At 36.4% G+C, this 14810-nt stretch overlaps 2 protein-coding genes across 2 annotated transcripts in view; both read left to right on the top strand.

Annotated features, from left to right (window-relative positions):
• aimp1b (aminoacyl tRNA synthetase complex interacting multifunctional protein 1b) overlaps positions 1-14810 on the top strand; it is a 116543-nt gene that overhangs the window by 4368 nt on the left and 97365 nt on the right. The window contains exon 3 of the mRNA XM_042713917.1: positions 1-33. This exon is cut by the window's left edge and continues 81 nt beyond it. Within this exon, the coding sequence (XP_042569851.1) occupies positions 1-33 (33 nt within the window). The remainder of the gene's footprint in view (positions 34-14810) is intronic.
• The window catches only part of LOC109110479 (nephronectin), a 121113-nt gene that overhangs the window by 20164 nt on the left and 86139 nt on the right, over positions 1-14810 (top strand). The gene's annotated exons all lie outside the window — the stretch shown is intronic.

The raw sequence follows: 14810 nt of genomic DNA, 5'->3' as shown, positions 1-14810 counted from the left end.
AGCTATTGCATGATACACAGAAGAGGAAAGCAGGTATTTAAAACACACACAAACAATGGCGCGGGAAGGGGGGTGCTGCGGGGGCTGCAGCCCCCCCCGTCATAGCATCAGCCCCCCCTGGTGGGGGGCTGTGGACTAACCTAATATTGTACTTAAAAACGTGAAAAAAAATAAACTAAAAATAAAAAAAAACAGACATAACAATGTGTTTATTGTGGCATTAAGAGATATTGTATAAGATATAAACTAATGATTAATTATTTTAATATTTCGTTGATAAAAGACTAACCTAGCCTCCTCAGGAATGCTTCCGTCACCGTCAGAATAATTGGCTTCCGTCAGAATAATGGGCGTTTTACTAGCCGCTCTCAAGCGCCACACGACCGCATGCATAATTTTGCCACAAAGAAACCGGCTGAAGAAATGATTATGAATTTGTCAAAATAGCAAGGAGACATTTAATTGTTTATTAATAAAATGGTGTTTTCTGTGTCGCTGCAAAGACGATGCGGAACTCGCCATGAACGCCAGAGAGAAATGCACATTTCATATGATTTAGGCCTACACGTATTCAGGAGAGTAGCCTATTTATTTTCGTTTTGAATATTTTCGGTTTAAAAAGTAGACATTTTTAAGCTTTTTATAATAGATAGCATATATTTCTCAAAACTGTCTGTGTGAGGCACAAGCTGAGTTTTCTGCGCCCTCCAGTTCACGTGCAATACAAGTGATGTGCCGGTACCTTATTACATTGTTCTACTAATTATTTGCTTGTTATTAAAATACAGGCAATGGGTTGATAAAAATATTGATTAAAAATTAAGATACAATTTATAAAAAACGAAAAATCTTTTTTAAACAGAGTCTTTCTACAAAACCAAAAAAGCTCAATAAAGTGGTCAAAATCATGTCTTACCCACTCCATGTCTCATAGGCTATTGCGCATGATGTATCATATCCTTTCTCATGCTGCATGCTCACTTTCATAATAACATTGATTAAATAAATTAAAAAATTACATTAGCCTATAATATTTAAACAAATATGAAAACAAAATATGTTTTCTTTAATGGCTACAACACATAGCCTAACAGTACAGAGATTTTTTTTTTATTATTTTATTTATTTATTTATTTTATTAAAACATCAAAGTACAAGTACATCAAGTACAATTTTTTGTGTATAAAAAAGTAACAATCACGCCAGGGGAGAAGACTAGTAGAGAAATTTAATGTCGTCAGTCACAACATATTTACGTCACATAGTTTCCAACCCAGCCCTCAGCCCCCCCGCATGAAACAGCTTCCAGCGCGCTCTGCACACAAATGCGTGAGACAACCCAATGTGCAAATCCTTCACACTGGAACCTTTCACAGAGGCAGTAAATCGTTAGGGAGAACCTGGACAGGGACATGGGGCTTGTGTGTGTGTTCAGGAAAGCTGCTTCCAGCAGAGAGTTTCTGACGGCTGCGAACTCGTTCCAAATATCGTCTACAGCAGTGAAAAGCTGGGGGAAAGGGTGCCCCTCCAGAAAAAATACCGGTACCAACAGATGATCTTCACAAATAGCGCCACACCGGTCTGCTGTCACTAGTCGTCCTCAACCGGTCAGCACCAGACGACCATCCTACAAGGGGGGGGTACCGACCCATCATTCTATACATGTCCTTCTGAGCGGATTGAGTACATCTATAGATCAGAGAGAGGAGACAGAGCTGAGCCCCAACCCGAGGAAAAATCCCTTCACAACTTGTCAACAAAATCCTAACAAGAAACTATACATTACAGCCTCAGTTTTCATTTGAAATCCATTTACGGCTGATCGTTCCAAATCCTCACAGTTTAGGCACAAAGTACGAGGATGTGTTCCTGGTACTAGCTTGAAAATTCACCTGTGGTTCCTCTTCCTCCATCACGGCCTAACGAGCTCATGGTGTTTTCATTGAGCCCAGGGAATCCTCAACTGAAAGGATCAAATTGTATAGATTCTTCGAAATTCAGCGTTGCAAGAGTTTGCTTTGGATAGAATATGTGACAGGGAATGGAAAATGTGAATTTCTTTTTGCAAACAAAAAAAAAAAATATTATACAAAAAAAAAAATACACAGGAATGGAAAATGTGAATTTCTTTTTGTAAATAAAATAAAAAAAGTTTATATATATATATATATACACACACATATAGTATATAGTATACTAGATATAGAATATAGATTTTTTATATTATAGTACGGTGCCAAGTGGTTTGTGTGTGTGTGTGTATATACTATCTACCTGTCTCAGTATTTTCTATAAATTTTATATATATATCTTATATATATATAGATATATATATATCTATGATCCCATTCTATCTATATATATATATTCTGTTGTTTCATCTTTTATTTATAATTATAATATAATATTGTGTATCTGTGAATTAGTAAGAGACCCCTACTCTTGACAAGAGTCCCCCGAACAGGTGAAAAAATGTAAACTTTTCTCCTTTGTAAAAAAAAACCCCTGTAATGTTTTATCAAGAAGTGTTTTAAACACTGAAACCGTCAGGGTTTTCATTTAAAATCACGAATTTGTACTTAATTTATGGAAAGGTGTTATTTCAGTCATATATTATGAAATTTTTTATTTATTAATTCATGAAAGGCGTACTTTTTCCAGTTTTCAGTTTTTATTTGAATTTACACACGAAATAGTGATTTTTTTCTTTATGAATTTATTTTGTATCAGTTTATGAGACGCATCATTTTCAGTCATGTATGCAACACATTTATTTAATCAATTTATGAAAGTATGTCATTTTTCATATTACGTATGAAATACTTTTAACTATTAATTTCAGTAATGCATAAGATAATGGGCTAAGTTTCTAATAGTTTGTTTTTTTGTATCTTTTTATATAGATAAAATTTTGCTTAATTATGCAAAAGGAGTTTCAGACTAAGCTGAAGGGCTTCAGCCCGAAAACTTTTCTGCGTTAATATTGTAAAATGGTGTATAATTTTTATGATGAAATTGTGATCTAAAATAAAACTGAGGGTTTTTCCCCTAGTCTAAAGCGCCACATCACACTACAGTTTGGCACATTACATGGGTTATAATATGCAATGTAAATCTAGTATTTTTTTTTTCCTAAATATTTTTCATGAATCATATTTGTCATTCAGCAAGATTTTGCGAGAGTCGAGCTGTCGTGTTTATGTCTCTAGGCTTTGGATGACTGCGTGTATGAACGGTTTACCTGTTCCTGATTCTGCATGCACTCTGATGTCGCGAGAGCAAAACCTCGATGTGTCCCTGCTTGACCTGCGGGGTTCGGCCGGATTTCTGGACGTCCGGAAACATCCAGATGTCAGAATTCACTGCACATCCAGGAGGTGGAGCGAGGAGGAGACCCGCCCCAGAACCGTGGTCAGCGGACTGACCAATCATCACAATGCCCCATGACACAGGTTAGACACTCCCCTCAATTCATTAACAAACCTTTCAATCAAACTTGGTGAATCAACTTCAAGATCCTTTTTAATCTCCAAAGAACCATATATATACACGCAAAAACCTACTAAAATGGAATAATACGATTTCTGATATAGTGAATATAAACAGCGGCTTACTACAATAATAAAAATATAAAGCACATAAATCCCGTGCAGAAAAAAAACATACTGTTTATAACTATTATTGTATTATTTATTAATATTGTTTTTTCTTGGAACATAATTAAACTGGAAGCATATTGTAAATGTACTTGAAATTAAATATATTTTCCAAATAAACCCTTTAATTTAAATATTAAGAACTGCTATACAAATACATAAATTTTACATAAATAAAAAAATAAAAAAACAAAACCACACAAAAATTTAAAAAAAAAAATATGATTATTAATGTTTCTGCTCAGCAAGTATTTCTTTTAGATTTCGTGCCTCAGGCAAGGTGCTGACATTTATTTGATCAGCAATACAGTAATAAACGAATGAAATATTTATTATAATTTAAAACAGCGTGTTTTCTCTGTGTGAACATCTCTGTTAAAGTGGAATTTATTCTCGCTCTGTGAGTGCTGCATGCACTGTATTTTCCTAGCATCTTTATTCCCAGGTCTCCATCCAGTGTCACACTATGATTTCTTCAGCAACTCATTCTCCGATTACTGATGATTTCGTTGCTGCTCAACAAACATTTTGGATTAGAGGATCAATGTTGAATAAAACCAGTTGTGGCATGCCGTGCGCGAAGAGGCTTTGTGAAAACTGAGTACATTTTATTTTGGGCGCGCTCAGGATTCGCACAGATGTGAATAGAGAAGGTTCCAAAAGGCGCGCAGCATCTTATTGGATAAATGATAAGATGGGTGGGGACAGTTGAGCGGCTTTAGCTGTACTTTGGGGGGGGGCATAATTTAATGTTCCTTGATGAATAAAAGTATTAATTTATTTTATAATAATATCATAGGACGGCAAACTTTGGGGCATGATGGTGTGTGTGGCAGCGGGTGGGGTGTGGGTCGGGGGTGGTTTTTGTGTAACGTGGGTGCCAGTCAAGGTAAGGAAGGCTGTTCAATCGCAGACCCGCCTCCTCCCTTGTTCCGCTACGTCAATCAAGAGAGTAACGGACACCCTTAACTACCGCCCACTGCCGCTCAGCCTAGGCGAACCAGAGTCACCTGTCCCAGAATTTACCCCGGTAAGAGACAGCATCACCCGAACATCTGACTCTCACTGTTCGCCTGTAAACGCAGTTGACTTGTAACCGGATTGTGTTTGATGTGGCAGCGTGAACCCGAGAAAGAGCTGAATCCCCAACAGCGGATCTGGGAGCGTTTACAGCCCGACCTGTGCACAGATGCGAAGGGCGTGGCCACATATAAGGGCGTGGCCTTTGAGGTCCGCGGGAAGGGCCTCTGTCGGGCCCCGAGTGTCAGCAACGGACTGAGATCAAATAACAGTCAAGCTTCATTTTGTGTGTGACATCAAACAATCTCACAAATAACTGATATTAACAACTACCAAAGGCCTCAGTGTTCTTGCATAAACAAAGCGACCCAAAAAAACAATCGGAAAAATATTAGTCAGAAAAGAGCCGAGAACTCAAGATTCAAATATACAGCAGGAAACCAAAAGTCATTTTCCGAGACAGGATAGAGTTGATAGCAGCTTTTGAGCAGGTTGTTGCAAGCACCCTCTGCTTGACCAACAGCAGATAAAAGCAATCAGAAACATGAGAGACATGATTCATAACTCATACATAACCGTCTGCATCATCATCAGCCGCCCCATATTCAGCAAAACTAAAGCGGATTTTATCGAAGATAATTAACACCTGGGACCACATACAGTAGCACCAACTAGATCAAGATAGCATAGAATGAGTTAAATATATTAACTCAATACTCAAAACAGAATATTCTGGATTGCATTATTTATACATTCTATATAATAGGTAGTGATTTAGATATCTTAAAATAATATTTAATATTACAAATAAACATACATATAACAAATAAATACAATATAATATGATTATGAAATGTGTAATTGCATTTCCATGAGTACAAGAAAAACATGTAAGATAGAGAGGTTTTTTAGATATCATAATTATAACATAATGTTTAATGTTTGATGATTTTTAGTAATATCCTGAGGTCTGTACCCGCTCTGACTCAACGCTTCCCGGAGTGGGCGTGCCTCTGAGCTCAGGTGGGCGTGGCCGCAGGTGTGGGCGGAGAATCGGGCGCCCCTCTCCCAAGCACATCGTTTTTAGTCTTTCCTCTGTTAACACAGGTTGTAAAATCGCCTGATTTATATCTCTTTTTTTTCTTTACTCACGCATATGGTCAGTTGACATATCGCGACGCTGTTTTTACGCACATGGGTGGAGGGGGGAATTTTTTTGGGGAAAAGGATTCAACTTTTAGCAGGTAAATACAAGCGTTTCTTTCTCTTTTTCGTATATGAACTGACTTTATTGTAGATTGAGCGTCTCGAGTTGTACACATGATTTTAAAAACATGTGATACTGACTGTAGAGAGAGAGATTTCTTGAGAAAATCCGGTCCTGATGTGGTTTTATATTTGTGTGTCTACCAAAGAAAGTTCCAGAGACCAGTGAGGCCTTCTTTACCTAGAAAGCAATTTCGGGCAGGTTTTGATGTCTCTCTCCGTTTAGAGGCCCCCCCCCCACCGGGGGCGTTTCTACGGGTGATTGTGTTTATTTCGGGATCTTGAGATGGGTTTTACCGGCAGCCGCGCGCTGATCGATCATTATTCCATCGAACGATCCTGATGGGTCATGGAATCTTTTTTTGTGCTCCGATGATGCTGCTGAGGGGTCTCGGGGGGCAGCTTGCGCGTGCACCAGTGTGAGAGGTCGATGACCTCCGCGGGGCAGCTCAGCAATGCTGTCAGGTCAGATTCACTGTCAAACATTTACACCCAATGAAGTCAAACATCTGTGACTTTCACAAGTACAGCACTGGAGATAAAAGTATATCCCAGGTGACAAAACATGGTCTTATGAACGGGTTTTCACACCTGGTTTGTGTCATTTTGAACTGTTGAATGTTCTCAAAAAACAAAGGTAACATGTTAAAATTGGTTAGACAACCCTGATATCACACGTACATCTCAGAGGCGTCTATTTGGACATCTTCCGAATTTTTTTATTAGAGCGTTTGACATCCTTCCTATCAGATGTCAATAGACATTTAGAAGATGTCTTTAAGATGTTATCTGATTTAGACTGAATGTAAAAACTGACATCTTAAAGACGTCTGCACACAGCAGAGTGCTTTCCAGTATCTTTACAACGACCGTCCTGCAGAGACGTACCCTGTGCCTATCTGGGAAAAGTAGTAACTTTAAAAAGCAACCTTACCAGATCATTTTGAGAACGTTCTCAAAAGAAAACTGTAATACGATGGCTTTTTGTATCATGCACCATGGCATAGCCTATGGTATTCATTTAAAAATACCATGGTATTTGACATATGGTAATTCATTCAGTACTGTGGTTTTACCATGTCTACAGTACACCCAACCATTCAGTAGACAAATATATGGATGTGCCTTTCCAGATCAGCACAGCGTAAACACATCTTAATAGACGGTCTTTAAGATGTGCAGTTTTTACATTCATTCTCAATCATAAACGCATCTTAAAGACATCTTATAAACGTCTATTTGACATCTGATAGGAACGTCCTGGTTAGACGTATTGCAGATGAGCAAAACTTCTTAAAAAACATATGTCTTCTGCAAGATGTAATTGCATGACTCAAAATAGACAATCTCTGTGATGGACCGTGTGGCTGTCGTGGATATTAATGACAAATAAATAAATATATAGGAAATCATTTTGACCGTCCAATCGGCACAGAGAATCAGCATTTCACATGAGAATGGCACAAACCGGTATGACGTCTGTAGGGTCAGCATGAGCCTGTGAATGAGCGAGGTGAACGTATCTTGTGTGTTACAGGTTTCAGGGTGTGTCAAACACACACGTTCACACTGAAACGCCCCGTTCTGGTGAGGCTGTACTGAACAAACATTACACACACATTCATGCTAAACTGCCTTGAAGGTTTGGTGCCTGTGAAGTTAATAAAACACATCCCACCTCATAGTATGGCATTGTACATGCATGTGTTCATGATGGCGTTTATTCACAATGCAGTTCCCACGTCCCCTAGTAACTGGAAGCACAGAGAGACTTTGGCTGTTCAGAAGGATACCAGGGAAATGCCAATGGGGGAGAAAAAAAATGCACGTCAGCAAGTGTTTCGATTTATGCATTGATAATCTTTGCTTTTGATGTTTTATAAACAAAACCTCCAGAAGGTTTGTTTATAAGCGTACAGAAAATTAAATGTTACCACGTGGTTTTATTTATTTATTGTCTTATTATTTTTGAAAGTTTGTTTGTTCTGCTACTTAATTATTCTGTTGAGAGGATTTATTCATCTTCAGTGCTTTTAATACCTATATGCCTTTGTTTGTTATGTACATTTTTTAAAGCAATCAGTTAAATTTCTCACTACTACATTTTTTGCAGGTCAAAAATTGATTGACAAGATTGCCAAAATAACAGTGTTTATTTTGAGACAATACGGAAATCATTCACTGAGTTGAAACATGCAATCATTAAATTGAGATCAATGTGGACCCACATAGTTTTAACTGTTAACACACACACATTTATATCAGAATGATTTGTAATATTTTTTTTACAGGAGTGTTCTTCTGCTCATCAAAACTGCATTCCTTGATCAAAAAAATACAGGAAAAAAAATGATTATTGTGAAAATTATGAATGTACAATAACGGTTTTCTATTTTAATATACATTAAAATATAATTTATTTCTGTTGATGGCGTCGCTGTATTTTCAGCATCATTCTCTTCCAGTCTTCAGTGTCACATGATCTTCAAGAAATCATTCTAATATGATGATTTATTATCAGAGCTGAAAAGTGTTCTGGTTGCTAAGGCTGGGATACTTTTTCTTTCAGGATTCTTTTGATGAATAACAAGTTAAAAAAGAAGAGCATTATATTTACATAGAAATCTTTTCTAACATATACACTACAGTTCAACATTGTGGGGTCAGTGCATTTTTTTTCTTTCTTTATTTATAAAATAAATAAAGACTTGGTGGTATTACAGACAAGGATGCTGTAAATTGTGTAGAAGTGATAGCAAAGATTTATATTGTTAGGAAAAGATTTATATTTTGGAATAAAAGCTGTTTCTTTAAACTTTGTATTCATCAAAGAATCCTGATAAAAAGTATCCAGTTTCCAAAAAAAAAATAAAAATAAACAATATTCTGTCAGCACAACTGTTGGATAAATTCTATAATAAAGCATGCATATTAAAGAATGCATTTCCTGAAGATCATGTGATACTTTATTACTGGTAGTAAAATGATGATGGAAATTCAGCTGCGCATTCACAGAAATACAATTATATTTTTAAAGGTATTAAAATAAAAAAACCATTTGTTATATCTATAAATAATTATATATACTTTTGATTAAATAAATGCAGCCTTGATGAGCAAAAAACACAGCCTCTATAAACATAAAAAACACAATTAAAACTAAAACAATACAATTCATACAGAACCCTATATATACTCTCAGTGTCTTATATATAACTGTAGATATATATATTGGTATTTTTAATATTCACATTTAATGTTACATGAAATATTAAATACTGTGTTAAATTTTGTGTTAGGTGTAGTTGTCTCGAGCCAATGGCAGAACTCTCATCTTCTGGACGAACGAGGGAAGATCGACGGACCCAACGGTGGGATACCATCGTGATGTGTGACAGGATTAGAGCATAGGCGACACCCCCAGAACCATCGCCCACTGGGGATCGGCCACACCCCCTCTTCGGGATCATGTTCCAGTGGCGCGATCAGGTTGACGACACGCCGAACGACAGGCACAGCCCCAATCAGTGTACGTTTTCGAGGGCTTTGTTTCGTTAAAAGCCTTGCGTAAAACCAGGAACTACATCCGCATCCCTGTCCGAAGGATCCATCCGCTCCGGAGTTGGCCGTCAGAATGGTGGAAGACGGGAATCCGCCTTCATCTGGGCCGCATTTTAAATCGCGTCCTGTACAACCGTCATGATTCACCCGTAGTCACACGATAGAGTCCCAGGATAAGTCCGTCCCGCGCCGCCGTTCCCGGACAAGTTTCTTTGATTATGTGCCGCGCTGTGGAAGTGGGGCGGTTTTTCCCGTCCACCGAGGGAACGGGAATGATCCTGGTGGCCTCTGTGGTTCATCCAGTTGGCTTTCTTTTCCTCAAGCACAGGTGAGCATTTAGTGAGAGTCCAACCCTGATAGCACACGTACATCTCAGAGACGTCTGCATTACATCTTCAAGACGTATTTTTTTAAGTGTTTGCTCATCTGCAATACGTCTACAGGATGTTTCCTATCCAGATGTCCAAATTAGATGATTTAGAAGATGCCTTTTAATGATGTTTTATGATTTAAAACAACAGACGTCTTTCAGATGTTTGTACACAGCAGATGCTTTTCCAGAATGAAAGAGATCTTTTAAACAGCACGTCTTGCAGGGGACAGACGTACCTAGGCTACCTGAAACCTAGGAAGCATTGATTAATTTAAATGAAAACTTAAATCGTGGTATGGCTTAGAGCAATTATCAACTTAAACTTAAAGGAGTAGTTCACTTCCAGAATGAAAATATTCTAGTTATGGCTCCATTACTCACCCTCCACTCGTTCCAAAACCTCTGAATGAGTTTTTTCTTCAGGTTGAACACAATAAGAAGGATATTTTTCTGAAAAAATGTTGGTATCCAAACAGTTGATGAGCACCATTGACTTCACAACTATTTTTTTTTTCCCTACTCAACTGTTCAGATACCTACTTTTCTAGTTGCGTCATTGTGTTTTCATTTACACTTGGGCAGCTCCATGAATCCAGTGGCTTTTAGTATCTCGGAATCACAGTAAATGCTGCTTTACATAAACCTCAATCTGCATCTGAGTCTGAGTCCCTTATAATGTTTCTCCTTTAGAAACGCAAACAGTGGCGGCCAAAACATCTTCACAAACTTGTACTGAGAAGCACTTTATAAACCGGACGTTGTCAACAAGGAGGAGGCTTTAAGGGCTCCTTAAGGATAAAAAAAAAAAAAGCTTGATGATTTATGTATGGAAAATATAGAAATTAAAGACATTAAAGAGCCATAAATATTAGTATAATTTACTGTAAATAAAAATTATGAAAATGCTCCTTTTGAATTTGAAATGATACAATAGTAAATAGTCTTATTTTTGTTTGGATATTTTTTATTATTATTTATATTTGTAATGTTTTTGAAAGAAGTCTCTCTCTGCACTCACACAACAGCTGCCATGATTTGATCAAAAACACAACAAAAAAAAATTAAAAAAGTATGAGATTGTGGAATATTATGGTAATTTAAACATACCGTTTTCTGTGTGAATATATTTAATTTATGTATATGATGCCCATTAGCTTGCAGCATCACTTCCACAGGAAATACTCTCTCGTTGCGGCAGCATAATCCCGACACAACTGTTTTCAACATTGTTTCATAATCAGAAATGTTTCTTGAGCAGCAAATCATCATATTAGAATGGATTTCTGAAGATCATGTGACACTGAAGACTGGAGTAATGATGCTGAAAATACGCTGCACATCACAGAAATAAAATTAACAGTTTACAATAGAAAACAGTTATTTTAAACATGTAATGATATTTAAAAATATCTACGTATTTTTGTATACAAATACAAATAAATAAAATGCAGCCTTGGTGAGCAGAACTAGACTTATACGTTTTTTTTTAATTTATTATTATAAACTTCGGACCAGTAATGGGTGCTATTCTGTCACGAAAGTTTTTGGTCAAATTGTGCAGCACAGTTTTCATTTCAACATGTTTTTCAGTCAGTCAGATACAATACACAATCAGATTGGTTTCCACCAATCGTGCAGCCTATCTTGTCTTGGTACAAGTTAAATAAAAAATAGCTTCACAATGCGAATAAACTCATTATACTCAACTCAATCCCATGATCCTCCTCCCCCCGTTGTTTTGACAGAGCCATCGTGGGCGGAAGGTTTTTCTTCCGTGCAGGGAATGTTGTTATGATATGTACCGTATGGTTGACCATGTATGTCACACAACTCTTCCTAGTTCCCAGCATGCAACGATGCACTGCGCCCCGAAGGTATGTGACGCTCAATCACACAAACACATTATGAATGCAGTGTGCAAATAAAAGTCATGGAATACTGCTGTAATGCGTCTTTATACAAGGTTTAATACCCCATTCAAAATGAATGCAATCAAAAACGCAGATCAGTGTCAGATTTTTTATTACTTCACCGTAGATGCCCTTTGCACGTCTGCAAGAGTATGTAATTTTCACCAATATTGGCTGACTATTTGGACATTTTGAGATGATTGTTACTGCATGGTTAATGTACACGATTTCTGTTTCCAATAAATTTTAACTTAGATTTACATTTACATTAACTACACTAAACATTTACATTAACTAACCTATTACATAAAAGTAACTAATGTAACTCATACAGTTCATTTGTATTTCATAACATGTACCAGTTAAGATCAGCCAACCTTACTTTTAGTATCATCAGTATTAGCTGTTTAAAAAACCAGGATGAGTCATACAGCTGATTTAAAAGAGTCTAAAAAAGCAAGTAGGACAAATCATAAATCAAAGATCATAAGGAGATTTAAATGAACATAAAGACTCGTCTCTGAGATTTTAACTGAGGTGTTTTTTGCACATCATAGATCATAAATCAAGAGCAGTAAAACAGGCTTACACTCCACAGTATGGATGGATGAATAATTATGAGATGCTAGAGAGATTAAAATGCATTAGAAGAAAATAACCAAAAATAAAAGCTCAAAAGAAACCATTGCCTCAACTGTGAGTGTTAACCTCAAGGTTAGTGCTCTTTGATTTAACCAATAAATGGCTGTAAAATAAATGCTGCAAAATAAGTCCTTAAAAAATGCAATAGTGTGTTTATATATATTTTCAATGCAGAGTAAAAATGCAAACCGCTGTGCATTTATTTGTGCGTTAAACTATAGCTATTGTACGTTTTTATCCCACAATTCAGACTTCTCACAATTGCGAGTTTGGATCTCACAATCTGGACTTTTATTCTATCTTGCCACTTCTGTCTTTTTTTTTTATTAATCAGAATTGAGTTTACATCTTGGATATAATGACTTGCCACTGTGAAATATAAAACTCACGATTCGTATTTCTTCCCTCACAATTTGGAAGGTTTATCACACAATCTCACACTTTTTTCATATTAAATGTGTTTATAACTCACAATTTAGACTTTTTTTTCTCAGAACTGATCTAATCAGAACTTAATCTTGCAATTAAAAACATAAAATTGCAAGATAAACACTCACAATTGAACTTTTTTCTCAGATTGCGAGTTTTTATCATCACAATTCCAAGTTATAAACCCTCCAATCAATCTTATAGTCTTATATAGCTTATACCCAATATCTTGCATCTTATAGTAACTTGCAACTGCAAGATGTAAACTCGCAGTTCTCAAAAAAAAAATAAAAAATTCCTGAATTGTGAGATTTAAACTTGCAATTGCGAGAAATAAGTCATAGTTTGTGAGACAAAAAAAAATTATTCCGTAAATGTATCACGTGTATATATATATATATATATATAGCATATTAGATATATATATATATATATATACTATAATAGATAATATAGATATATATATATATATAATTATTTTTATTTTTTTGCATGCAATGCTGAATTGCAGCATGCATTCCTGGGTAGCTTTAGTGTTTTTATCTCATGCCTTTTAGTTGGTAGCTCCGTCTGTAGCTCTACAGTGATTCACGGCAAGATCAAGGTGTTTTGCAGTGGGGTCTGGAGGAGGTTGTCAATCCCGGTCTATCTCATGTGCGGAGACTTCCTGTCAGGTGTGGTCACGGTCATGCTGACCCTCACTCCTCGTCATCCCGGAATGTGAGTATGAGGAAACCATCATCATCATTTCATCGGGTCTCTGTCAACTTGCATTCACACGGGGGGTCTTTTTTGAACCAGTTGTTATGTTTTGAAGTGAGTTGTTTGTGGGGTAGACTCGCCCGCCCTGCTTGGCGTTGCTATCATTTATCTGCTGGTTTCTAGCGCGGGGGGGGGTGTGCTCTTTATACCTGATGGCGCCTGGCATTACAGCTGGACGTGTGTGGTAGTTCATCACCCGCACGTCTCTTCTACTGGTAACCACACCTGGCCAACCAACAGGTTGTGTAAACAGCTTATACAAAGCTGCTGTTAATTCCCTTACCATATTCTTGCATGGAAACTCATGTGGAAGACTGATATTTGCTGAGAGTCAGCTGTGGGATGGACATGATAATCATAACTATCACCTCTTTAAAAACTGGGGATCAGTCTAATGGTGCAGGTCAAACTGACCCTAATTGGATTCAAATATAGTCTAAAGAACACACTAGGAAAAAAACGAACAAATAACAAAATCAGGTAAATAAAAAAAAAAAAAAAAAAAAAACTATAGGAAGGCTTGTTTCCCACTCCATGCAAAAAAAAAAAAAAAAAATTAAGATAATTAAAGTTAATTGCAACTTTTAAATTGGAAAAAAGTCAGAATTGCGGATATTAACTCAGAATTTGTGAGATTTCTGATAAGATTCAAAAATTCTGATAAGAAGAAGTTGGAATTGTGAGATGTCAAACTTTTTTTTTTCTGTGGCAGAAAAAAAAACGGAATAGTGAGATTTGAAACTGTGAGGGAAAAATGTAAAATTCTGACTTAATAGCACATAATTAAAAAAAACAAAAAAAAAAAAAAAAAATTTTTGAGTTTAGATCTCCAAATTTTGACGTTTTTCTTTTCGGGGGAAAAAAGTCAGAATTGTTGCAATTCCATTTTAATTTTTTTATTCCATGGTGGAAATGGGCTTCATAAAAAAACAGTAGACTTTTAACATTAATAGTAACACAATAGTAAAACTAGCACAAAAAAAAAAAAAGGAGGTCGAAAAAATAATAATAATTCTGTGGGCTTTCCCTAAACTTCAACTTGTGAACTTCAAGTAGTTTGGCATTTTGTTTCTTTATATGTCATCTTTTAAAGCTGCTTGAAACAAAAATAACAATCGTTTTTCCTACTAATTTGGACCAAAAGTTAAACCTTGACATTAAACATGTTGGGATTGTAAAACGGCGGCTTTC

This window comes from Cyprinus carpio, chromosome A23, assembly GCF_018340385.1.
Source record: "Cyprinus carpio isolate SPL01 chromosome A23, ASM1834038v1, whole genome shotgun sequence".
NCBI classification, from domain to species: Eukaryota; Metazoa; Chordata; class Actinopteri; order Cypriniformes; family Cyprinidae; genus Cyprinus; species Cyprinus carpio.
This window is presented reverse-complemented; position numbering and strand designations above follow the sequence as displayed.